General features: G+C 42.4%; 1 protein-coding gene across 4 annotated transcripts in view; it reads left to right on the plus strand.

The window, feature by feature from the left end:
• The window catches only part of MACROD2 (mono-ADP ribosylhydrolase 2), a 2147232-nt gene that overhangs the window by 1958566 nt on the left and 160744 nt on the right, over positions 1–27922 (plus strand). For all 4 annotated transcript variants that reach the window (XM_043882748.1, XM_043882750.1, XM_043882749.1 and 1 more), the window contains exon 11: positions 6865–6948. In XM_043882748.1, the coding sequence (XP_043738683.1) occupies positions 6865–6948 (84 nt within the window). The remainder of the gene's footprint in view (positions 1–6864; positions 6949–27922) is intronic.

The raw sequence follows: 27922 nt of genomic DNA on the forward strand, positions 1-27922 counted from the left end.
GGCAGGTCAGATGGTCTGGTATTCCCATCTCTTTAAGAATTGTCCACAGTTTGTTGTGATCCACACAGTCAAAGGCTTTGGCATAGTCAATAAAGCAGAAGTCGATGTTTTTCTGGAACTCTCTGGCTTTTTTGATAACCCAACAGACGTTGGTAATTTGATCTCTGGTTTCTATGCCTTTTCTAAAATCCATTTGAATATCTGGAATTTCATGGATCATGTACTGTTGAAGCCTGGCTTGGAGAATTTTGAGCATTACTTTACTAGCATGTGAGATTAGTGCAGTTGTAGGTAGTTTGAGCATTCTTTGACATTGCCTTTCTTTGAGATTAGAATGAAAGTTGACCTTTTCCAGTCCTGTGGCCACTGCTGAGTTTTCCAAATTTGCTGGCATATTGAATGCAGCACTTTCACTGCATCATCTTTTAGGATTTGAAATAGCTCAACTGGAATTCCATCACTTCCTCTAGCTCTCTTTGTAGTGGTGCTTCCAAAGGCCCATTTGACTTCACATTCCAGGATGTCTAGCTCTAGGTGAGTGATCATACCACACTAAATCATCACTCTAAGTGAGTGACCAATCACCACGTGATTATCTGGGTTGTGAAGATCTTTTTTGTATAGTTCTTCTGTGTATCCTTGCCACCTCTTCTTAATATCTACTGCTTCTGTTAGGTCCATACCATTTCTGTCCTTTATTGAGCCCATCTTTGCATGTAAAGTTCCCATGGTATCTCTAATTTTCTTGAAGAGATATCTAGTCTTCCCCATTCTATTCTTTTCCTCTATTTCTTTGCACTGATCATTGAGGAAGACTATCTTATCTCTCCTTGCTCTTCTTTGGAACTCTGTATTCAAATGGGTATATCTTTCCTTTCCTTTTCTCCTTTGTTTTTCACTTCTCTTCTTTTCACAGCTATATGTAAGACCTCCTCAGAGAGCCATTTTGCCTTTTTGCATTTATTTTCCTTGGGGATGGTCTTGATCCCTGTCTCATGTATAGTATCATGAACCTCTGTCCATAGTTTATCAGGTACTCTGTCTATCAGATCTAATCCCTTGAATCTATTTGTCATTTCCACTGTATAATTGTAGGGGATTTGATTTAGGTCATATCTGAAGGGTCTAGTGGTCTTCCCTATTTTTCTTCAATTTAAGTCTGAATTTGGTAATAAGGAGTTCATGATCTGAGCCATAGTCAGCTCCTGGTCTTGTTTTTGCTGACTGTATAGAGTTTCTCCATCTTTGGCTGCAAAGAGTATAATTAATCTGATATTGGTATTTACCATCTGGTGATGTCCATGTGTAGAGTCTTCTCTTGTGTTGTTGGAAGAGGGTGTTTGCTATGACCAGTGTGTTCTCTTGGCAAAACTCTGTTAGCCTTTGCTCTGCTTCATTCTGTACTCCAAGGCCAAATTTGCCTGTCACTCCAGGTGTTACTTGACTTCCTACTTTTGCACTCCAGTCCCCTATGATGAAAAGGACATCTTTTTTGGGTGTTAGTTCTAAAAGGTCTTGTAGGTCTTCATAGAACCATTCAACTTCAGCTTCTTCAGCATTATTGTTTGGGGCATAGACTTGGATAACCATGATATTGAATGGTTTGCCTTGGAAATGAACAGAGATCATTCTGTCGTTTTTGAGATTGAATCAAGTACTGCACTTCAGACTCTTTTGTTGATCATGATGGCTACTCCATTTCTTCTAAGGGATTCCTGCCCACAGTAGTAGATATAATGGTCATCTGAGTTAAATTCACCCATTCCAGTCCATTTTAGTTCACTGATTCCTAGAATGTCTACATTCACTCTTGCCATCTCCTCTTTGACCACTTCCAATTTGCCTTGATTCATGGACATAACATTCCAGGTTCCTATGCAATACTGCTCTTTACAGCATTGGACTTTACTTCCATCACCAGTCACATCCACAACTGGGTGTTATTTTTGCTTTGGCTCTGTCTCTTCATTCTTTCTGGAGTTATTTCCGCACTGATCTCCAGTAGCATATTGAGCACCTACTGGGGAGTTCCTCTTTCAGTGTCCTATCTTTATGCCTTTTCATGCTGTTCACCCTGTCTTAAATTCCATGAATTTAGCATTAATGCTTGCACTTCACATGGAATATCCTTGGATGTCCTTGGACTGTCCTTCATCCATGGGGAGCACTGCCCTTTCAGCCAGATAGTCTAAGGTCCTTATCTTGCTAAGGATCATTTGCCCAAAGTGATATAAGTATGCATTTCTAGGCAAAGGGGGCTGACTTCTTAATAAGGTGCAACTAGCTATCTGAACCACAGAATGAGTGCAAGGAAATCATTAACGCTAATGCAGAATCCACAAGGTTGGAGTCAGCATTAGGGGTTTAGGGGCCTTAAGTGGATCATCATTTCTGATGTTAGTCCCACCAAATTTCCTGAGATTTATCTCTAGCAGCTGGATGCCGCCATTCATGTCACACTCAGTGGCCCAAGGATACTTAGTCACTCCGGCAGAATGGGCTTGGGAAGCTGCTGTTTGTTACTCATATCTGAGTGCTGAAATCATGGGGGATTTTGTGCAAGATGGGTTCATGAAGGGCCAGCTAGCCTTGCCAAATATTGGTGAGCAGGCTTGCTTCTGTTCAGTCTCATGTTCCAGTGTGCTGGTGTCTGAGAAGAGTCTGACCGAGCCTCCTAAGACCGTTAACAGCTAGCCTTCCCTGATCCCTGAACCTCTTCTTCTCATACAAGAAGTAGTGCTGGAAGGATTTTTAAGAATGCAATTGATGCTAGTGAAGGCCTGTTTGTGTGAATCAACCAGTCAACAAATGCTAGTAAATGATAGTAAACAATAATATGAATGTCAAAAACCAGTGAGGTGCTGGGAAAGGTACTCTCTGGGGGGGGCGGGGGGAAGGGGAGCCCCAATTTTGAGAGCTTGCAGATTTCTTTGGTATAAAAGGTATTGTTCAAGGTGCCAAACATTAGCCAATGTATGTAGGGGTGGAGGAAAGAGAAGTCCAACCAGCTAGGGCAGGCTGGCTCAGCTCAGATCAGTCCCAGCGTCCCTTTGCTGAGCAGGAATTTAATTGAGCTGTTCCTTGTGCTGATTGCTCAACATACATGAACTCACCTAGGATATGCAACAGCTCAAAGAGATGGGGACTGTCACTATCCAGTGCTTAGGGGGGATAATATCACATGGTGTCAGATAGAGTCATCCTAAGAGAGGCTCTGCCCCTTTTCGAGGTGGTAGAAATAGACTGACTTAAATGCCTAGGATCCTCTTTAAGTCGTTTAATCCTAGCATAATAAATATTTCCCCATGTCCTTCCATTTCCAAGACCATGCACTCTTGAAATGGACCCCAACCTGAGCCCCAGGGACAGAAAATCAGCAGCAACCTCTGGCAGGTCAGCCACCCAAGAGGCAGAGCCCAGTCGAGTTCCTCAGGGACAAAGCCATGCTCATGGCAACACCCCAGAGTTCCAGGCTCTGCTGTAAACAGAGGCAACAGAGGCAGCCTGCTCTGGTGTTAGGGAGAAGCTAGGGGTGCTCCTGGGGAAGATTCCTCTAGCTTTCCCAGGCTAAGAGGGAGAGGGAAAACAAGAGCATGGAGGCCATATGTAGCGGTGATTTTCAGTTGAGTGTCTCCATGGGTGTTATGAAGTACTGTGTCATAGACTAGAGATCCCCACGCCCCGGGCCATGGACCAGTATCAGTCTGTGCCCTGTTAGGAACTGAGCCTCACGGCAGAAGGTAAGTAGCTGGTGAAGGAGACAAGCTTCCTCTCCGCTCCCCATTGTGCACATTATGCCTGAACCATACACCCCCCCAAGTCTGTGGAAAAATTGTCTTCCATGGAACCAGTTCCTGGTCCCCAGAAAACTGAGGACCACTGTCATAGATGGCTGCTCATAACTAACATGCATCTATGCCCACTGATCACCCCAAGAGTGCCCTACAGCTTCTTCAAAAAGGAAGCACTAGTATTTCGACAGTTTATAAATAGCTCAAAATGTGGACTCAGAGATGTCTTTTTAAATCTCACCAATTCCCCAAGAACTCCCATTTAGGTGGGTAATCAGGAATTCACAGTTTAATTCTCAACTCACTTTCTGGAAATGCTGGTTTGGAGCTGAACTCCCAGCACTGGAAACTCTCCTCTCGGTCCCAGTTGCAAACAATGCATTTCAGCACAAGGAGGGGTGAGAGGCTTCTCTCAGGGATATTGCAAGTGGTACCCTGCTCATTTTATGAATGCTTTTGAACCCAGCATCTGTGCTCAGTGAGCTGTTTCAAGCATCTCATTTCTGTTTTTGCTGAACCCATTCTGAAAGGTCAATATCCATCCACACCTGGTGACAGAAATTTGGGGCAGTTGCTAATGTAGTCATTGGCAACATTTTTCACCCTGGTCGAGGTAATGACCTTGGATGTGACTGCCTTGCAGCCACAGAAAGCCTAACCTAGTGCCCAAACCCCTTTGTAGTCCGTAATGCCAAAGTTTTTAATAGCACATCTATCAAATGCATTTTTCTGTTCTGTTCTTTTTATAATAAATGGGAAAAGAAAAATGAGTTACCATAACTCTATTGTATAGTTACAGAGTCCTGGCGTAGGTAATAGTTGCTAAGAGAGTGAGAATTAGGCACAAACCCCATTATGTCTTGGTCTCAAAGAAAGGCCTGGGTAACAGGGATATAAAAAAGAATTTGAAATGAAATTCTCAAGGCACTGCTGGACACCAGTGACACAAGAGAGGATTACAAAAGACAAATGCCCTCTCTCATGGAACCTACAGTCTCAAGGTGGAGGGTGGTTTAGGAGGGAGACATATAATAAAGAGATAAACAAGGGAGCAAGATAATTTCAGTTACACCAGGCGATATGTCTGTGACAGATCTTCCTTGCAACCCTTCAGATTAAGTAGTCAGGAAAAGCCTTCCTTAGGAGTTGAATGTGATTCTATGTTAAAAGATGGGAATGGGTGGGCATATGAATGTGTGTGTCAGGAAAAAGGAAGAGCAGCAGGTGTAAAGATCCTGAGGCAAGAACCAGCCTAGAAATGATAGAAGGGCGGTAATAAGTCGAGCTAATAAAGACGAGTGGGAGACGGGGCTAGTGTGGTAGGTGGAACCCAGGTGACTTGTTCTCCTGGCCCATGAGACTGGATTCAGATCTAATTCTAAGAACAGTGGTTTTTAAATAAGCAAACAGGGTGATCTGGTGAGATGGGAGGCAGGTTCAAAAGGGAGGGGATACATGTATACCTATGACTGATTCGTGTTGAGGTTTGACAGAAAACAACAAAATTCTGTAAAGCAATTATCCTTCAATTAAAAAAAAATTTTTTTTAAAAAAGGGAAAAATAAAGATAGATCTGGCTGCTATGTGCAGAATAGATTATAGGAAGATGAGAAAGCTAGGAGTTAGAATTCAGAAGGCTGTCATAGTAACCCAGGTAAAAGATAATGCTGGTTTGGACTAGGGTGGTGGTTGCAAAGAATGAGCACAGTAGATGAATATAGGATATATTTTGGAGCAGAGGTCATAGGACTCATTATGATGGAATTCCTTTACTGGAAAAGTGATTGAAGAAAAATATTAAGGTAATATCTCAGTTTGGGGTTTAAATTCCTGGGTAAATAAGTCACACTCTCCCTTGAGATGTGGAACACTGTGGAGAGAACAGATTTTCAGACATCAAGTGTATTGTTCCAGCTGTGTTGCTTGAAATGCCTCCTGGGATTATTTATATAAGGGAGCTGAGTAAAGGGGAATCACTCAGGTTAGGAAGAGTGGAGTACAGGTACTTCCCAGCCCTGAAAAGACAACAGGGTGGTGGTTGTTTCAGTACCTCAAAGACAAAGAGGGCCATGAGGAGAAAGTCAGTTGATAGGAACTGTGACCTTAGATTTAGGAAGATAATTAGTCCTTGAAGACTGCCGGCAGCCTAGGAAACAAATGCCCTGGGCTCCCCACTGGCTGCATATAATAGGAAGCCAGAGAGATGGGGACTTCATCGGTGCCGTCCATAGAGACCAGTGTCCCAGAGCCCAATGCAGTGTAGGCAGGAGGAAGGAAGGGTGGAATGCGGATCTGGAGGTGCCAATGGAAGAAATCCAAAATAAGATGCGTGTGAACAATTGAAGACATAAGCTTTGAGAAATAAAGAGGCCAGAGCTGCACATATAATGTTTAACAAAGTATCCCATATCCAAATGGGATGGATTTGAAAGAGTTTTCCTAAAATTGTCTTTAGAATTTGTCACTAGCCTCCTTGGCTAGTGCGTTGTGCTTGGCTTGGCTTGGAGCATTGAGAAAAGTGGGAAGCTCAGGAATTTAATCAGGGGCATATGGAAATTGTTTAGAATCTGGATTGCTAAAGAAATCAGTTAAATAGAAGGAGGTTAATTTCATGCCCCATCCCATTCCCCCCAAATGAGATGACTTTACAGCTCATCTAGCCATACTTTGAGGGCTAAAATGAAATTGCAGAATGACAACTGTCAGTTAACCCATGAAGTTTTAAATCAACCTCTCCTAGAGAATAATCATAATAATTTGGAGTTGCCTAATAGAGAATTTTTTTTTAATTTAAAAAATGCCCTCATGGTTTCATATTCGTGTGCATCATTAATGATGGCAACAACAACAAAAATATTTATGCCTAATCTCTAAGTCGTAAAGTTCACATTCATTGGAGAAGCCCAGGTTTTTGCCAAAATTTAGCTCAGCCATAATGTCAGGTGAACCTACAATTAAGCTTCACTGTATGTGTGGATTTAGTAAGAAAAATGTATTTTTAAACATCATGATAATTTCGAACCCCTAGTGGGAGATATTTAAATAAAAATGTACTAAATCTGTGTGCTTCCAGAGGGGTTAGAGCCAAAAGACCACTCTCCACCCCACAAGAAGAGCAAAGCAAAGAAGCCAGAAGGCTCCAAAGACTCCAGCGAGGGTAAGTCCAGTTCTTTGTCTCTTTGAAAAAAGAATACACCATGAAAAGAAACTTCTGTTTAATTTGTAAATTATGTGTATGCTCTCATATTCAGTTATTTCTAAGTGTTCAAGAATCACTGGGAAATTCTTTATCCTTTATCCTTTCTCCCCTGAATGTGAGAGTGAAATAGCAGATTCAGGTTTAAATCATTTTAAGGTAAAGACCAAATGTAAAAAATCATTTTCTCAGGGTAATGTATTTTCCATTCCTGCAAAGTGTGGATGCTGCTTACCAGTTAGGTGTTCTGAAATCACATAAGGGTGAAGGTCCAGACCTCTAGGTGAAGAGTTGCAAGGTAGCTATTGTCTTATTGGGATCATTTTTTTTTTCTTATGAATACATTTGGATCCAGAACAAAACCTCAGGAATGGGTGATAGAAACATTTCCTGTCTTTACTGTTCTCTTTTCCTTTCTGGAGACCAATGTATCTTCACATTTATGCATTGAGTTGGAATGCCCAATGGGGCCGTTTTTTAAAGAAATGACCCATAGTAACTGGGTGAAGAGTGAGGGAATAACAGTAGAAATAGTGGGTATAAAGTGCCTAGCACAGGTCCGCTTTCCATTAGTGATGGCTATTCTAGTACATATCACAAGCAGGACCATGATGTGGTACACATTGTCCTAACTCATTGAAAGGTCATGGAAAACTTAGAATCATTTGAAGAACACTTAGAACCAAGGAGAAGACCAGAATCTCTAACTGGCAGGAGGTGGTAAGCTTTGTTAATATCTGATTGGGAGAGTAGCCAGGGCTCCACCTCCTACTGGAATTAGGTCATTCCCTGGATAATCTCTTAAGACCATGATTGGGAGATGGATTAGAAGCAAAACAGCAGTCTCCTTTCCCTGGAGGGGCTCCCTGTCACTGAAAGATTCCTGTCGCATGTGTGACCCAGGTCAGAGGTGGTTTTCCAGAGCCTGAGGGTCACTTGGGGGCGTACACTGCAACAGTCACCTTGATTAACAGGGGAATTCTGAGTTATTCCTGCAAATATGTGAAAACTTGTTTACTTGCTAAATAATTTGCTTTGTTTAGGAGCAGCATCTCATGATCCTAATATGACTAAATAATATATCTTTACCTCGCCCAAATATATCATTCCAGAATCTTCTCTGAGTCACAAAATCACCGTCCCTGTGGATTTGTTACCAGGACCATTCAGTCTATAGCATCGTGGTGAAATGTACATGCTAGTCCTTCTACAGAGTCACGGGAATTGTGCGTTTGTTCCTAAAATGCCTTCAGATATACAAACGTTGCTGGGGAAGGAGTGAGGGAGGGGCAGAACCTGACATGCTTGTGGTAGATGGCTGCGTGATGGGAGCACGCATTACTTGTCAGTGCTTCTATTTTGACAAAACGAACCATATCCTGAATTCAGGTGCTATGTTGTGGCCTGTGCCTCACTCCCTCCCACGATTCAGAGTCCCAGGCATTCTTTCCTGCTGGGTATGCAAAGGGACTGGGTAAAAGGTGTATGTGGGTCATGACCCTTCACTGCAATCTTCCTGCTTTAGCGTTATCAATCATTTTCCAACTTGATCATCTAATTTTTTTTTCTATTAACTTGTGTTGGTTTTATTGAGTTCAGAAAATTACCTAGTTAAATTCAGACCAAATAGATGATTACATTGATGTGTTGAAACTTCAGAATCATTTGTGCATATATGCATTCATTATCATGTGGAATTCCTTAATCTACATGCAGAAAAATGCTTTCACTGATTTTTTTTCTCTCAAAAATACTATCATTAATTACTCCTGTTGTTCTTGCTCAGTCGTGTCCTACTCTTTGTGACCCCATGGACTGCAGCACGCCAGGCTTCCCTGTCCCTCACTATCTCCTGGAGTTTGCTCAAACTCATGGCCATTGAGTCGATGATGCTCTCCAGCCATCTTACCCTCTGTTACCCCCTTCTCCGCTTGCCCTTCTCCTGAGATAAATTGCTTGAGACTTCTTTCCATAACCATCCTAGTGATCTCTTGCACAATAGAATAGGGAGGAATGTTCCTCAGACTTGTTCTCTTTGGCTCCTCTCTTTGTGACATGTGCTTCTGGTATTTTCTCTTAGAGACCACTCGGCGTTACTCCCCATCGCTTGACCTCCTCTCACTTCTCTCCTGCCTTTGGGTACTACTGGTCACCTTGGCTCACCCTGGAGTATAAAGATAGGGTCATGCAGAGTGGAGTTAGAATACAAATTCACCTGGATTTTCTAGCATATAAAACCATCATAGTTGTATTTTGATCCAGAAGAAGAATCTTGAGCACATATGGTCAAGTTTTCTCTCTCTACAAAACTGTTTTTAAAATAGACTGCAAATGGTTCTTTATCTTGCCCAAGACCATGCAGTTTGTTAATGTCAGAATCTCTTTTTTTTTTTCTTTCTGGAAGCAGCACAGTGTCTCTAATCTTTTTCCCTTTCCCTCTTCTGGAAATTAGAACTCATTTTGTTGAAGGAAGAAATGTCGCCATCTTTACAGCTTTGAGTGACTGAATATTATAAATATTTAAGTATTTAACTTTAAATATTTAACTAAAGTATTAAACATCAAATTTTAAAAATCAAACATTTTCTAAAATTATTTGCATATTTTATACTGCGGACTTTTGGATATAGAGTTTTATTTTCATTATTCTGATTGAAATATCATGGACCATAGTACATTTCGATTTGACCCACTGCAATGCAATGCCAATAATGAAATGATTAATGATTTCAAACCACTAATTGGCATCTGGTATAAATGGTAATGCTATCCATAAACCAGCACATCATAGGCATAATTACTTGAAGAAAACCCTGGTTAATACCCATTCCATCAGTTCCAACTCCCAATAATTTATGCCAGTTTCATTTCTTACAAAATGTTTAATTGAGAGAATATCAATACAAAAAACTCAGCACCTTCAATAAAACATGCTTTTCTCAACTCTTTCCTCTATCTTTCACAAGCAGATTGTCTAGTGAAAGTCTCTCAGGGTTTGTCTGTCTGAAAGATGTTATTTTGCATTTTTTTAAGGTGATTTTGCTGGGTAAAAATTCAAGGTTGATGGTGATTTTCTTGCAGTGTTTTAGAGATATTTTCCCACAGTCGTATCAATTCTGTAGTTGATAAGAATTCATTTCTCAGTCTAATTATTGTATATTTTTAGGTTATTTGTATTTTCTTTCCAGCTATCTTGACAGTCTATTCTTTAGCTTTAGTGTTCCTTAGTTTCACTGCGATGTGCCTCAGTGTGGGTTTCTCTTTATTCTTCTTATGATTTGCTGAGCTTCTTGGACATGAAAATGGGCATCTTTCATTAGTTCTGAAAATTTTTCACCTATTATCTCACCAAATGTTAGTGTCTCCACTACCTTCTATTCTTTCTTTGGCCTTCATGACTTTTAACCTACATTGCATTTTTCTTCCTGTGTCACTGTCTCTCCTTGATGGTTTGTTTTCCAAGATTGTCATCCAACTTCCTAATTTCTATTCAACTTTCTTTAATCTGGTGTTTAACTGTTTGCTGAGTTTCTCATTTCAGTTATTATGGTTTTCCTTCTTACAAGTTTTATTTGGTTCCTTTTTAAATATACCTGGTCAATCTTTATTTAGTTAACACAGAAAGTATCTTTTAAGGTAATCTGTATCTGAAATTTCAGCATCTCCACTCTGTATGTCAAATTCTACAGTTTATGTTTTCTGTAGACTCATGCCTGTGGTTATTTCCTTGTTTATTTTGTCTTTTTTATTGACATGTTCATTGGATTTTCTTGTGGGAATTTTTTGAAGTTGAAATAAAAGCTTATTTATTTGTACTTTGTTTTCTGCAATGCCTGAAGATACTGCCAATTTAGGAATACCTTAAACTACATATTTGGCTTAAAGTTTTCTTTTTTGTTTCATTCGCTATTTGTCTTTCAGCCCATGTCAGTGCACGCATAAGGTTAGGAAATCTCAGCAGAGATTTCTTTCTTCCTTTTTTCTTCTCCAACCACCGCTAAAACTGAGAAAGGCACATTTCCCACTATTTTCATAACAAAGCACACTCATTCATGTCTTTCACTTCATACGTGTGGCTCATTCAAACCCAGGTCTGGCTGCCTGTTGTCGTCCAGTTGCTAAGACGTGTCTGACTCTTTGTGACCCCATGGACTGCACCAGGCTCCTCTGTCCTCCACTTTCTCCTGGAGTTTGCTCAAATTCCATTGAGTCAGGGATGCTATGTAACCATGTCATCCTCTGCCACCCCTTTCTCCTTTTGCCTTCAATCTTTCCCAGCATCAGGGTCTTTTCCAGTGAATTGGCTCTTTGCATTAGTTAGTTAGAGCTTTGCATGAAGTGGTTGAAGCTTCAGCTTCAGCATCAGTCCTTCCAGTGAATATTCAGGACTGATATCCTTTAGGATGAACTGGTTGGATCTCCTTGCAGTCCAAGGGACTCTCAAGAGTCTTCTCCAACACCGCAGTTCAAAAGCATCAATTCTTCAGCGCTCAGCCTTCTTCATAGTCCAGCTCTCACATCCGTACATGACTATTGGGTAAACTATACTTTTGAGTATACAGACCTTTCTCGGCAAAGTGATATCTCTGCTTTTTAATATGCTGTCTAGGTTTGTCATAGCTTTCCTTCCAAGCAACAGTCATCTTTTAATTTCATGGGTGCAGTCACCATCCACAGTGATTTTGGACCCCAAGAAAATATTAATAAAATCTGTCACTGCTTCCATTTCTAGTTCTGGCCCAAGTTTCTCAGTGAGTATTTCTGTGACCACCAACATCATCTGGGAACTTGATAGAAGTACAGATTCTCAGGCCCCACCCAGACCTACTGAATCAGAAACTCTGAGGTAGGATCCAGTAATTCATGTTTTTGAGAGCCCTCTTGGTATTCCAGTGCATGCTCAAGTCGGGTCTAGACCATCTGAGATTGGTAGGTGCCTCAAAGCAAACAATAATGCTGGTGCTTGCTTACAAATCTTGATTCAATATTGTTCATCATTTCTGGCTTCTTAGAAGTTCATTATAAAAGAACCAGCTCAGCCATGTATTCCAAGAATCAGATGGATAGGTAGGGCAGTAAATAGATGAGAAGATGATAGCTGGATAGGTAAGTAGGTAGATAGGTGATACGTAAATAGTAGATAGTATATGCACACAGATGTGCATATAAAATACATATCTACATAGCTATGTATATGCTTATATGTGTGTGCTGTGTGCTCGGTTGTTCAGTCGTGTCCCGCTCTTTGCGACCTTGTGGACTGCAGTCCACCAGCCTCCTCTGTCCCTGGGATTCTCCAGCCAACAGTACTGGAGTAAGTTGCCATTTCCTCCTCCAGGGGATCTTCCCGACCCAGGGATTGCACCTGTGTCTCCTTGGTCTCTGGCATTGACAGGCAGATTCTTTACCACTGAGCCACCTGGAAGCCCCAAGTATGTACATACATATCCACAGATACAATACGGTCTGGAAAGTTATAGATATATCTCAAAGTGACCTCAGAAATCAACGAAGGAGTGGAGAAGGGGGAGGGGCAGGCTTTGGAGAATTTAATATTCAGCTTTCTAAATGTATGTGTGATTGAAATATATATGAATATATATGTAAATACGTAAATAGAAAGATTTACTTAATCTTTATAAAAAAGGCATTTTCATTAAAACCTAGAGAGACTTTAGGCTTCTAAAATTCAGTAGCAAGCTTAGAGTAGTAATTTTCTCCATACATTCATCTCCAGAGCCTTCAGTGATTTTGGTACTGAATGTTATTTTTCCATCATATTTTTTACAGAAAGCACTAGCACTTTGACTCTCGCTGCACAATTGCCTCAGCATAGAATATGCAGCCAGCCTGCATGTGATGCCCATTCTTCAGGAGCCCGAGCCCTAGCAATGCTAAATCAAGCAGCCCGATGCTGCACTTTAAAATATTAATGATCTCTTTTGTCAGATGAAATTAGATGTGGAAACATTTTGGAAACTAGGAAGTACTCGACAAGTTTTGAAGGATCTAATGTTGCTATTAGAAGTATTATTATTACTGTTTTTACTAAAATAATTTTTTCTGAATATATGAACCATGGGTGGAATGCACTTTGTATTCCCCGAGAGGCAGCATTTTCTCTCTGGCCTCCTATTTTTTCTGCATATGAAAATATCATGTGACAAACGGTTTTGTGAGTGGCTGGACAGAACAAACATTCTCTCTTTCAGGATGCCACGAAGCACTTCATGCATTATATTCATAAGCATGATCTTTAATTTAATTTTTTTGACAAGTGCACTGAAGGGTAAAATCAGGCAGTCATAATTTTGACTTCGCCATCACTCAAACGAGCTCAGTGATTGACCAGATTTTAAAACCAAAATAAGAAAGAAAAAAGCAGGAATGAGGAAAAGCAACTTTCTCATGAAGGAAAGCTTCGTTTTTGTATCCTCTAGACCTTAAAATACTATGAATTAAAGCAAAATGTGAATTTCCATGGTAAAATTCAGAATAGAAGAAAAGCCTGTGTCACCATCTTGCTTTAATTATACTCTATATTCTGCTTAATTCCAGGGCCGCACTGAGCTGTCTCCCTGCCACAGGTTAGGAGAAGGACCCAAGGGTCTGTTTTATTTTTAGTTGTGCTCTCCACATTCACCTGTTAAACAGAACAGAGGTTGGGACCGTGGAGTCCTGTTGCAGCCAGCCCTAGGATTCTGAATGGGGCTTAGAGGATGTGACTATTAAGGTATTTTCCATGTAGCCATAGTCCTGTGGGACCCAGGATGACTCGTGTGCCTGTTGTCCTTGACCCTGTTGGCACCTGGTCCCTTTCACTGTTAGGGGTGTCCTGGCTTGGTGACAACATATGGACCCACCTGCTCATAGAGACGAACAATGCAGCCAGAGTATGGACAGAGCTCTCAGGGCCCAAGTTCTGCTTCCCTACTTGGGCAGATTTTCTAACTAACAGGCAGCTTCCTCATATTAAATGGTCACTAAAAACATACCTTATGGGACTCTGTGGTGAGATTTCAACAAGAGGATCTCCAAAAGCCACCTGGCCCAGTCTCTGCACAGAGGGGGCCAGTCAGTCCAAGTGTATTGAATGTGAAATGGGAAGAGCCCCCGGCCATCCAAAATTCACCCGCCTTGTTTATTAACGTGTGAAATTCCTCTTACTATGAACAAAATTGGTCTGCACACAGAGATAAGGCTTTCAGAGGCATCAACTGGATCTCAGTCTCTGACTCACAGGACATGGGGTGCCTAAGAATTTGCCTTTCTAGTAATTCCCCAGATGAGGCTGGTCCCCTGGCCCAGGACTCCACTTTGAGAATCTCTGCTGGGGCATTGTGGCTCACTGTGAGAATGCTGGCTTTTTCTCTGAATGAAGGGAGAGTGGAACTTTTTAGGCAGTGAAGGGGCCTGATCTTACATTTTAAAGGCAGTCTTCAGATTGCTGTGTTGATCAAGGACAGTAGGGGACTAAGGGCAGAAGCAAGGAGACAGTGGTTTGGAGCAGGAGATCCAGTGGCTTGTTCCCAGTAGCAGTGAAGGGACAGAGTGAGGCTTGGTCTGGTGGTGGACCTGTATGAAAGGTAAAGCCAGCAGACTTCACTGGCTTGGGATATGGGACCAGAGAAAAAGAGAGGCTCGGGGGTGAATCTTTTTATCTTCTCTGCAACTACTAAATCCAGAATAGAAGTCCTGCCCTACTTATACTTAATTCAGACTTTCTGGGGGGAAAAAAAAAGTTCTTCCCATGCATATCCTCCATCCTGTCTGGCCAGCTAGTTTTTGCTCCCCCCACCTTCCCTGGTGGCTCAGAAAGTAAAGAATCCACCTGCAATGCGGAAGATCTGGGTTCAATCCCTTGGTCAGAAAGATCCCCTGGAGAGGGAATGGCAACCCACTCCAGTATTCTTGCCTGGAGAATCTCATGGACAGAGGAGCCTGGCGGGCTACAGTCCACGGGATCGCAAAAAGTCTGACATGACAGAGGGACTAACACCATTATACTTAAAGTATCTGTAAGTCTTACAGGTGTCTGTGAGTAATTCAGGCCAAATGTGCTTCATATTTGTCTATTTGGATTTCCAAAACTGAGGGTAAAGAATGCATCATTCAGGTGCATTTGTCTTTCTTGAGTTGATAACTCAGACCCCGGGTTAACAATAAGAGCTACATGAGTTGTTTATTTTTTAATTCTGGTACCATGCCGATAGGACATTTGACAGTTTGTAATACTGTATATTAATTTTTCATCAGAGAAAGGTTTTGTTTGGTCTTTAAGGAGAAATATTGCGTTTGAACAGATCAGATTTTCACATTAGGATTTCGCCATTGTATTTCAAACTTTCAGTTTTCTGGTGTAAGCTGTGCTTTCCTGCTGTCCTGGAGAGAGCCTGGAGGCTGTCGGCCGCCTCTAGAGTCACCCAGGCCTGCGTCACACTCTCCTAGGGCCTTGTGGCACTCCCCTGACTCCTGTCACTCTGGAGCCATCAGAGGCAGTCTTTGAGCAGGCTTGCCAAGTATAGTAAAAAGAAGGTTTTTCTTCTTGAGCCATCTGAAAACAAGTTGCAGATCCTGTGTCCCAACTGCCCCCGACCCCTGCCAATGTCACTGCGTATTTTCTATAGACGTGGTCAGTGATCCTACATGAGCACAATAAAAAAGATCAACAGCAGAAAATGAGCACGGATACTACCTTTAATTTTCAGACCCTATTTAAGTGTCACCAATCTCAATAATGTCCTTTGTTTGACTCTGTTGTCACATCCCCACTCTCCTCTGGTTTGGAAGCGTTCCAGAGCCTGCTTACAGTTGGACTGACTTTGATCCTTTTGATGCTTGCAGGCTGGTCACATTGTAGGATGCTTCCAGTTTGGTTTTGTCTGATGGTTTCTCATGACTGGATTCAAGTCATGCCTCTTTGCGGAGAGTTCACGGAAGTGATGTCGTGTTCTCACGGCTGATTTAGAAAAAGGAGCCCTTGATTCCAATTCAGTCCATTACCAGTAATGTTCCCTTTGATTATTTGACAAAAATGGTATCTCTAGGACTCCTCAACTGTACAGATACTCTTTTCTCCATTTGTAGTTAATGCATATCTTATTGGGGGAGGGGGGGATGGCAGTTGAAACTAGGTCAATATCCTGTCCTTCATCAGTCTTACAAATTATTCATTTATTTGCTTGTGTCATATAGACTCATAGTTTTTTATTCTACTCAATGGATTATAATCCATTACCATCAGGGGTCCCTTCGGGGTGGCTTCTGTGTTCTTTTAACATGCACCCATCGTGTTTGAGCTCTTCCTTGCTTCCCAGCATAAGCAGATACTCACGCTCATTTTATACTTTCCCTGCCCCAGTCCTGACAGCAGTCATTTCTTCAAGGAGCTATGGTTTCATTTAATGGACAGAGTATTTAGAAACCAAATCTGGGTGCTAGATATGTGGACCACAAGTTGAGAAACATGATCTAAAATAGGATGACCAGGTGATTGTGATGGTTAAATATGAGGACCAAGCTGGCAGGATCTAGGCTCCTTGATGACTTCTTCCAGTTGCCAGGATGGTCTTCCCATATACTTCCATTACACCTGTAACCAAGAAAATAAATTGCCCAACTTTGGTTAAACCATCCGACATACAATCCAGCATGATTATAGAAGAGTAGTTACATAGCTAGTAGTGTTTTAAAAAGCAGAAGGTCATTGGTGATCAAGATACCACAGAAGCACAACTGTTTTGGGTTGATTATTGATCAGCTGTCTAAGCTGGTTTGACCATACTGCCTAAGCAGTTGTGGTTACCCATCTGAACCATCTGGGGAGATTTTTAAATGCCCATTCCTGTGTCCCACCCTAGATGAGTGAAGTTCAACCTCTGACCGTAGAACTGTGTTTGTTTAAGCACCTTGGTTGAACCTAGTTTGCAGTCAAGGTTGAGAATCACACAGTTAAGTGCCCTGTTTCCTAAGAATCTGGCTCAGCCCCTTTCATTCTCTCAACCCCAAGAGTAATCATCTTGCCTATTGATTATGCACTTGAGGGAGCAGCTTGAACACTTCCAGACCATTGAGGGGCCAGTGAGTGAAGACTTAAGTGTGTACTTATTCTGTTCTGGACATTGTTCTACCTTTGTAACTATACTGTTAAGCATATGCTGTAATAGCCCTATTTTACAGGTGAGGAGACAGAGGCGTAAAGCGACCACTTTGCAGAATGTCCCTTGGCTAGGACCTCCGGGAATTTAGGTCTAGAAATAAGGTAGCTTGACACCAGACCATAGGCCAGTGCTTCTCAAACTTTGGGCTTAGAGCCTAAAGTGCTTTGGGTTCTCAATGAGTTTTTGGTTTCAGAATCACCTGGAGACTAGGCAAAAAAACACTGAGGCCCAGGCTCATTGAAGGAGGGGAAGGAGTGAGCCTCTAAGTTTTTCCCAAGGGTTTCTTCACAGCACAAGAACACTGCAAGAGAAGAGAGCGTGATGGCTAGAGAAAGGTCCCAAACAGAGGAGACGGGCAAATGGGAAGGAACCAAAGGGCCCGAGTTACGGGGAGGTTTGACGTTAAACGTTGAGTGTGGACTGAGGGCTGTGTTAGGAAGAACTTCGAAAACAAGTGGTTTCAACATTTGGTTTCCTTAGTGTCAGGCAGCCACGTGGGCTTTTTTTTCACTGGCAAAGTGACACATGCTCCTTGGGTGACCTTAATACGTAACACAAAGTGATGCTCTCTGTATTAAAACTTCATCCCCAAACATAGACCTGACAGAGTTTTTACTAAGACTTTTTTTATTGAAAAGTTATGGCATAATGCATTTGGTGGATTGGGAGCCACATGGTCAGAAGATACCCATCACCACAATTTCTAGTCAGATCTCATTGTACTAGCAAATATAGAGACTGAGCATATGCTTTGGATATCAGTAAAGCAGGGGCATCAAAAGTAAGTAACAAAAGCTCAACTTTGATTGATTACTCAAAATATTATAATCAGATCATTTAAAGAGAAATTTTCTTTTGGAGCAAGATTGGGTCAGGTGAAAAATATGTATATTTTGGTATGAGGGTGGGACTCCATACCAAACTATATTTGGTATTTAGAATGTCTAGTAGACTTAGTCCAGCCCTTTTGTCAAATTTGGCTTGTTCATCATATAATAGCAGATTTTTTTTTTTCATGTGAAACACTTTTAATGATTTTTGAACCTCTCAGACATTAAAAACCCTAGACACAAGGATCATTTGAAAGAACATTTTCATATTGACTCAATACCAGAAATAAGCAGTTGCCAGAGGACCAGTGTTTCTAAAGTATGTAAGTCTTGAATGTTTTTAATGAACATAAGATCCTAGGGAACTAACACTGCATGTCACAATCTCTGAGCACTGCTCAATGTTCTTCTTAATCCTGTAGAATTTTTCCACATATTCAGAACGCCCTAGGAGCTCCACAAAATCTTCATCATGAGTGATTACCAGAAGCTGGAAGTTACACTGCTGTGAGCGACTTTTTATTATCTCAACCAGAGCATGTGCAAGAGATTCAATGTTTTCTCGGTCAAGATTTGTCATTGGCTCATCCAAAGCAAGGATGCCACAGTTTAAGCAGAATGTTTCAGCCAGGGCTAGGTGAATGATGAGTGACGCTAATACCTTTTGTCCATAGCAGATAAGCAAAGGTTAATATACACATGTAGGCATGCCTTTAAACAATCTGCTCATATTTTTTTAAATATTGAAATATATCCAAAACAAAGGTAACTTTACCCTGAGGACAGGTCTCGCTGTCATTGTGGATGGTCACTTTGCTAATCCTCCTCCTCGGTGGCTCTGCTGGGTAGGCAATTTCCCTGGATTAACTGTTGTCACTGCCATCTGTTCCCAACATAGACGCAGTGCAGAGGTTTAAAGGGTAGAGATCAGGGAGAATTTCAATAAACCCTGCACGTTCAATCACCAAGGACCTTCACTGACCAGGCTCCCTCATCCTGGACCTTTGGGTTGGTTAAGCCAGCACTTCTCAAATGATTTTTCATTATTGTGACCCCTGGGAGAGCTGTTTCAGGCATGTTGGACTTATGCTGTCCCCCAACCACAAAATCTTAAGGCCACAAATATGCTGTATTATCTGTTCATGAACTGTGGCCTTTTGGAGGGGACTTTTTATCCTGCCAAGAACAAATGTTTGCCTCATATTAAGAAACCATGGGCTAGACCAGTGGAAGACATTCGCAGGAGGTTGGAGTCGGGGCTGAATTTCTGAGACATTTGTGCTCCTGGGCCCTTGCCAGCCCGAAGTAGCTGTGTTCCTCCAGCCGAGGCCACCCCACCCGTGGACGGTCCCCCCGGTCTCTAGCTATTGCTTGGCTTCTGTTAACCAGCTGGCAGTGACTCCCCTCCATCCCTGGGCTGTGGACCTTCACTGTCCTTTATCGCTGCCCTTGCTTCTGCCCACGTCTTTTAAAAACGTCTTGCTCTAAACTCTGCACACCCCTTTTTGTGTGTTTCGTTTCATTCATTCTTATTGGAGTAGAGTTGCTTTAGAGCGCTGTGTTCGTTTCCACTCTACAGCAGAGTGGATCCGCTGCGCTATACACATACCGCCAGAACATTAAGCAGAGTTCCCTGATCTATGCAGTAGCATCTCACTAGCTGAGCTATTGACACATGTGTCAGTAGCGTTACATGCATCAGTCTCAGTCTCCCAACTCCTCCCACGCCTGGACCCCCACCGGGTCCACACATGTGTCCTTGTCACACCCTTCTGAATGGGTCCCTGCTTCCTGCTAGGACCACAGTGGTTCCCTTCCAGCTGGAGCCCCTTCACCTTCCGCGACCAGGCCTCCAAGACAGTGTTGCCTCGCCCGCTTCCAGTCTTCACTCCTTTCTCTTTGCCTCCCCCGTCTTCTTGCTTTTCTTTCATTCTTCACTTAATATAATTGTTTAGTAATACACCTTTGTGGTGGTGGCTCAGTTTTCTCCATCCCTTTGTTTTTGCCCTTCCTGTTGGTTTATTCACTGGCCTTGCATGTGATTTTGCATTTGGCTATTAAGCTATGTAGACTTAAGCCCTTGCATGCCTGAAGTTTCTTTCTTTTGCCATCACCGAGGTCACCCTGATAAGCAGGCCCCTGAATATTTTCTCCCCACGAGGTAGTGCTGTTACCAGTGGGGAATAATGTCTGTACCAGGGACAATTCCTGCATAACAGATTACCGGAAAATTAATTGGGTTTAGAATAATGACATTTATTTTGCCCACAAGCTGACCCACTGAGGGGGCTCAGCAAGCAGTTTATTTCTAGCTGACTCAGCGTCAGTTGGAGCAGCTCAGAAATTAGGAGGTGGTAGCATCCAGATTATTGGCTCACTCACTTGTCTGAGCCCCGGGCTGGGGAAAAGGCTGGAAGTTGAAGGCTGGAATAACAGGGACTCCTTGGGCATCTCTATAGCTCAATGTAATCTCTCTCCATGATCCCCCAGTGTGAGGGGCCTCAGGCAGGCTGGCTGCCTACACATTGAGCCCTCAGGGTGCCTCTCTCAAGGGCAGGAGCCAGCCGAAATCCACATTACCTTCCGTGGCCTTGCCTTAAAAGTCATGCGGTGTCATCCTGACCACATTCTATCAGTTGGGACAATTAACAAGCCCTCCCAGGTTCAAGGAGAGGGAACATAGACCCCACCTCTTGATAGAGTGTCAATATCACTCAGCAGTTTTTAAAAAAAGATGTGGAGTGGGAAATAGATAGGTGCAGTCACTTTTTGAGACCACAGTCTGCTTTAGTATCTATCATACACACATACAGGCACATACACACATATATAACTTCATTTTTCAAGTCTTGTGGAATGAGATTCCAAACAAAATACTAGGGATTACTAATGGTAAGCAAGCAGAGATATGATAATATGAACATGGAAGTCTTAATGTCTGCTTTATGTAATCACAAGGCTTACGGTTCAAGCGTGGGCGGATAAAGAGTGGCTGCAGGTGGGGGAATAAACTCTGGGTTCCTGTCTGTGCAGATCAACCTTACCAAGTCTCTGATCTCTGTCAAGTGAAGGGTCTAATCTCTGTGATCTGGTCGGTCTCTCCCCAAACCCCTGGTTCTATGAAAGGTTGAAGTTCCATCACAGCATCATCTACTCACTGTGTCTGTTTCTGCTTTAAAATTCCTCTCCTACACAATTTGCTGACTCTAAATTCTAACTGCTTTTGCTGAGCAGACAGTCACACTCTGCTGTCTACGCAGCTCTACTAAATCAAGTGTGAGCTTCATGTCCTCGATGGCACCAAGTGTTATTTCAAGAGTTATTCTTCCTTTGTGTATGAAAATTTGCATTTTGAATGTGTGCCATCAAAAGAGTAATAGGAAGCCAGGGATTGTACTGTAGCCAAGTCAAAGGAACTATATATATATATATAGTAGATATATGTATAAAAAGCTGGCCCGGCTCTTCTCTAAGAGATAGTTTTGATGTTAGATGAGGGCATAGAGCACTAAATCCAAAGGGTGTGGATGTAAAAGAAATGGGAAATTGACTAAATGACAACCGCAGAATTGTCTGTGAGCAAAGTATCTTCACAGGCAAGGTTACGCTCGGGAAGTAACTCAGAAAGGGAAAAGCGAATACGGATGTTAATGCATATATATAGAACCCCAAAGCGGTACGGATGAACCTATTTGCAGGGCAGGAATGGAGACGCAGATGCAGAGAGTGGACATGTGGACCTGCCAGGGAAGGGGAGGGCGGGATGAACTGAGAGAGCAGTGTTGGCATATGTACACTATTGTGTGTGAAACAGCTAGTGGGGAGCTGTGTGCAACACAGGGAGCTCAGCTCTGGGCCCTGTGCTGACCTCGAGGGGTGGGTTGGGGTGGGAGTGAGAGGAAGGCCCAGGAGATATATGTATGCATATATCTACACAAAGCATCTATGTACACATATAGCTGACTTGGGGCTTCCCAGGTGGCACTAGTGGTAAAGAACCTGCCAGCCAATGCAGGAGACATGAGAGACGTGGGTTTGATCCCTGGGTGGGGAAGATCCCCTGGAGGAGGAAATGGCAACCCACTGCAGTGTCCTTGCCTGGAGAATCCCATGGACAGAGGAGCCTGGCGGGCTACAGTCCATGGGGTCGCAAACAAGTCGGACCCGACTGAATCACTCAGCACAGCATTGCACAGCTGATTTGTTTTGTTGTATAGCAGAAGCTAACACAATGTTGTAAGACAATTATAGTCCAATACTAATTTTTTTTAAAGATAATATACTCCGTCAGCACTTTCTGATGATGATGGCAGCAGAGCCTAGCTGCAGCTCTGAACTGGGAGGCACACTTTATGAGGCTGCTTCAACCAGCCCATGACATTTGTAAGCCAGTAATTTTTCAGGCTCCCAGGGTGGTGCTGTGTGCAACCAAGCATGAGAACCACAAGCCACTCACCACACAGTTTGTCTGGGCCACAAGTTTTAGACTAAAGGACAGAAAGTCAAATCAAACTGGCTTAACCAAGCCTGCATCTGAAAAGTCCAGGCAGTGTTTGATCAGAGAATCAGAGACATGAGGACTGGGTCTCTCTCCCCATCTCTGTGGTCTGCCTTCATCCGTGTTGGCTCCATTTCAAATGCCCTTCTCTTGGTAAGGTCAGAATGGCCATCAGCTAGACTTTCGTCTCCCTAGTCAGAGAAAAAATGTGCTTATTTCTCAACCACTCCACTCCAACAAAAGATCTGGAACCAAGTTTCACTGCCTGTTTGGCCAGTCTTGGGTCAGTCCCAGACATGCAGTGCTCTGACTAGGCATAGGTTAAAGGACAACTCAGGGACCAGAGGGGAGAGAGGGAGACAGAGACCCTGGGAGAGAGGAGGTCATTAAGCTTAAAACTTATGGACCTGGAGCAGGGGAGGGGAGGTTTCCTAGAAGAAAACAGGACAACTACCAGTGCAAAGAATGAATGGAGAGCATTCAGGTCTATCACTGTGAAATATTCTGGATCCGTGAATTGTATCTTTGTTTTCTAAAGGGCTTCCCTGATAGCTCAGTTGATAACGAATCCACCTGCAATGCAGGAGACATCGGTTCGATTCCTGGGTCAGGAAGATCCGCTGGAGAAGGGATAGGCTACCCACTCCAGTATTCTGGCCTGGAATTCCATGGATTGTATAGTCCATGTTTTCTAAGACAGACAGTAACAGTTAAGAGGACATAATGTTATAACCAGTAATATGCCTTATTATAAATTTCCTTCTTTCCACTCTTGCTTGATGATGAAAGGTCAAAACATAATCTTGAGGGAAGTATTGACATTGTTGAAAACCCCACCTGGAAGCCTGAACATAGGGAGTGAAGCTATAGATAAGGTGGACCCCACCGATGGTAAGGGCTTCTCAGGTGGCACTAGTGGTGAAGAACCCGCCTGCCAATGCAGGAGACATAGGAGATGCGGGTTCAATCCCAGGCTTGGGAAGATCTCCTAGAGGAGAGCATGCTAACCCACTGCAGTGTTCTTGCCTGGAGAATCCCATGGACAGAGGAGCCTGGTGGGCTTCAGTCCACAGACTCGTGAAGAGTTGAACACGAACCAAAGGGACTTAGCATACATGCACCAGAGGTCAATGCCAAGGATGAGAAAGAAGTGGGGCGTGTGAAAGTGAACACGGCACAGATACAGAAAATGAAATTCAGTGCGATAGGACAAGAGATAAAACATCAGAAGGGGAAATAAAGGCAAGAAAAGGACAGACATATAGTGGCTGGCTGTGGTGGCTGGAGTGTGTCTCCACGGGAAACAGACTTGTAGAAAGAGATCCTGTGCCTTACAAGAATAGGACTTGAGAAAGTGAGCAGAGGGGAATTGGAAGGCAGTGTGGAATCAGGCTTTCAAAATTTGCGTGTTCACTTTTTAAATGTCATTCTACATTTCCAAGTGATTTGACAGTGGGTCAAAGGAATGCTGAAAGTACTGTTTATGAGGGGCTTTATTATAAATGGCAGCCGCAGGCAGAGGTGAAATTTGAGCTTCTGTTTACTCCCGGAAATTCCTTGGCTGGTATGTTAACCTTGTCTTTGGAAGCCTGATGTTTATATATCGGCAGCCACAGGGAATTGCCTCCCTCTTGCTGCTGCTCAGCTGCTACAGATTTTCTTATCTACCGTTTATTCAATTAGGGAAAGTTGGACCACATCATCTGCTTAGTTTTCTAATCACTTTACCAGTTCCATGTTTTAATAACCAGCATCCTTCAGTGTTATTTTTGCAGGTCAAGATTTCCTCAATATGCATTTTAAAATAGAGGTCTTAGAAATCATGGAAAGAGCCACATTAAGGAGTTAAGACCTGGATTTTGAAATCCAGACGTAGATCTTAGGAGGCTGAGCCCTGAGGTTTTACTCTTCAGCTTATTCATTGATACTGTAAAAGGTTAGTTTTCAAATACCGTCACAAAGTAAATTTTGAAGCTGTCTAGCTCACTGACCACAAAAATTAGTCATCTGTGAAACGTGATTAAAATACCCCCTCTCTCAACTACCACAAGACTCCTTCAGAGGAAATTATCAGGGTGTCAAGAGGATGCTTACTGGGACAAAGAATGAAAACAAAGGCATAAAACAAAAGACAGTAATGATTTCACCTTGAACCTGTGCCTAGAAATGTAATGAAATCCTAAGTTGAATATAATTCTGCATAAAATTTAATTACATGACAGTGAGTATTTTCATACAATAAGTTGAGAAAATTTGCCTGGTCCACAGTCAGCTGGAGAGGCACCATGCAATATGTCACGGCAGAGAGAGCCACAGGCTTGGGTGTCAACTAGATCCCATTTGAATGCCAGCTCCGCCACTCATTAGCTTGTAGACTTTAAGTCCCTCTAAGCCCCATTTTTTTTTTCATCTGTGAAATGAAAAAATAATAATAGGGAGGGGAAAAATAATAATAAAAGGGAATAATAATCTTTACGTTATACAAAAGTTGTTTAGTCACTAAGTTCAACTCTGTGACCCTGTGGACTGTAGCCTGCCAGGCTCCTCTGTCCATTGGATGTCCCAGGCAAGAATACTGGAGTGGATTGCCATTTCCTTCTCTAGGGGATCTTCCCAACTCAGGGCTCAAACTGAGGTCTCCTGCTTTGCAAGCGAATTCCTTACCACCGAGTCGTCAGGGAAACCCACTTGCCCCATACATAAGAACAAGCCTGAAGTCTGACGTGTAAATATGTAGTAGGCACTCAGAAATGATAGCTGTCTCCACTGTTGTTAGTGTTACTATTAAGATTGCTTCTTCTAGGTGACAGATATCCATTCTTTTCTCTCCACAAGAAGAAATCCAAAACCCAAAATCCTTTTTTAAGTATCCTGAGTATAAAATTGAAAACTGACTCAGTCCAGGAAAATCATATTAGACACAGGGAGGAGTCCTGCTAGTTCTCCAGAAAAAGTATGGTCAAATTATTGTTTTCCTGCCATGTATGTGTATCCTTTCCCTAAAGAGATATTGAACTTTTACTTTCCTCTGTGTAGAACACTCCTGGTCATTTATCTGTTGTTATCCCTTCAGTAAGTTTGCCATTATTTCTTCAACAGGTGCCAGCAAAAAGAATCATAAGCCCTTATGAGCTAACAGTGAAGTTTCAGCCAAGAAAAGAAATAAAAAGCCAGTTTCCTGAAAACTGTACCATACATAAGCTTGGAATGTACTTGTTTGTGTCTTTCTTTTTAGTTTATAGAACACTCTTTGCTCTTTATGCTGAAAATGCTGTCAATTATTACTGGCTGTTGCCCACTTTTTCGTCTTCAAAGTAATATATTTCTACTATGAAACTTCAACTCTGGTCAAAGCAAACAGTGTATTAAAAAAAAAAAAATTGAGTACAAGTGCATCCATAAACTCTCATGTATGCTTACCTCTAAAAGTGAAAGTGTTGATAGTATTTTAGAGATACTTTTTTTTTTAATACCAGGCACTCTGTAAATATTTGTAAGTGGCCAGGAATGAACATGTGGATAAGCAAATGAGCAAGGGGAGTTTGCCATGACTGCAAATCATTTCTCTTGAATGAAACATACTGCTTCCTTTCCTGGGGCGGGGGGTGGGGGGGAGGGGAGTTAAATTGAGATAAATCATTGTTGAAAGAGTTCTTTGGGGACTAAAAGAGCAGTGAACATGGTAATAAAACATTGCTCCCCAAAGCAGAATGTGGTGGCTACAGTTACAGGAAGCCTATTAATCCCTTTCTTTTCCAGATTGCCTGCCTTGTGTATAATTTAGGTTTTGAAATCCTTTTCCTGGGCAGAGAATAGCCCCCAGAATATCAGACCTGTGGTTACTTGACAACAGCTAAATCTCCCCCAGAGAAATGTCTGTTATCCTTATTAACAATGATCTTTGGGAAGTGATGGGCATGTCAGTCTAATCAGGAAGGAATTTGTTAGGGTGTTTTCCAGATGCTAAAAAAAGGAGGTGGAAAACTGAGTATGGACATAATCTTAGAGTAGACAGATGGATCTAGATCTCACTTATCAGGGAAAATTTCAGTGTATCTCTTAGTTGGAAACCTCAGCTGTCTTATCTTAAAAATGAAATGAAGGACTACACCTCATGATAGTTTTGGTGAGGATTAAATGAGATAACACATGTGAAGCGTTTAGCTCAGTGCCCAAGTACTGCTATTATGATCTCTTTCTAGTCACACTTCAGACACCAAATGTGTAGGTGTTTTCCTCGTGCCAGCCAATTCTCTAGCTCTCCACCTTCACCAACTGGGTGTCCCACAATTTAATTCAGTTCTTACACCAACTGTCCTTGGTTAGGATCAGACTCAGCAGATTAAGGGCTCAGTTCCACAAGATGACCCCCACCCTAGATGCCAACTGCTGATCTGAGCCACCTGTATTTCTGACTGACCAGCTATCAAGTAAGGAGAGCCTCACAAACCCCTCCTCAGGTGTGATCATTTGCTAAACCAACTCACAGAACTCAGGGAAAACAGTGTACTTACTATTACCAGTTTATTGTAAAGCATGCAAATGAAGAGTGAGGTCCGGGTTAAGGTCCTGAAAGATCCCCAGCACAGGAGCTTGTGGGGAGTTGGGGCATGCCACCTCCCAGCATGTGGGCGTGTTCACCAGCAGGGAAGCTGTCCAAATCTTATTGCTGACATATTTTATGGAGGTTCCATTACATATACATGGTTGATTAAATCATCAGCCATTGATGATTAACTCAATCTCTAGCCTTCCTCCCCCTAAAGATTGGGGTTTGGACTGAAAGTTCCAACCCTCTGATCATATAGTTGAGTCCTCTAGCAATCAGTCTCCATCCTAAAGTCCACCAGGAGTCACCTCATTAGCGTAAGCTAAGGTATGGTTTATTATGAATAACAAAAGTTGCTACTATTAACATGGGAGGAATGCCATTTCTCACCCATGGCTCTTTGAGCTAAAGGTGTAGGGGTTGGGGGTGGGAAAGAGGTAGGTTGGAGTGCTGTCTGCTGCCAGTGATGTCCCAAAGTACACAGGGCAGGGAAAATAGGGAACAGGTAGAAGAGGGACCTGGTGAATTAGAAGAAAAGGGAGGTAAGCTTAGAGGAGAGGCTGGAGAAAGGGAGAAGGGAACCAGGAGTGAGCAGCTCAAATTGCTAGAATTCTCTTTGGCAATATTGGGACTTCTTTTAAGGAAACCAACTGTTCTAAACTTAGAGACTAAATATCAGTTTTCATAGAAGAGGAAGGACTCCGTGGAATGGGCTGGATCATGAAAAACTGCAGGCTGTGAAGATACAAATAGATTGCAAAAGGGAAAGCACAGTCATACTCAAATGGACTCAAGCCCTGGTGGGTCCTTCAAACCCACAGCTGACTGAAGGTGGGATTAACCTTTGTAACATAGTATTTGCAGCATCAGCTCAGTGTCCCTATATACTCACCAAACC

Source organism: Cervus elaphus, chromosome 23 (genome assembly GCF_910594005.1).
Source record: "Cervus elaphus chromosome 23, mCerEla1.1, whole genome shotgun sequence".
Lineage (NCBI taxonomy): Eukaryota > Metazoa > Chordata > Mammalia > Artiodactyla > Cervidae > Cervus > Cervus elaphus.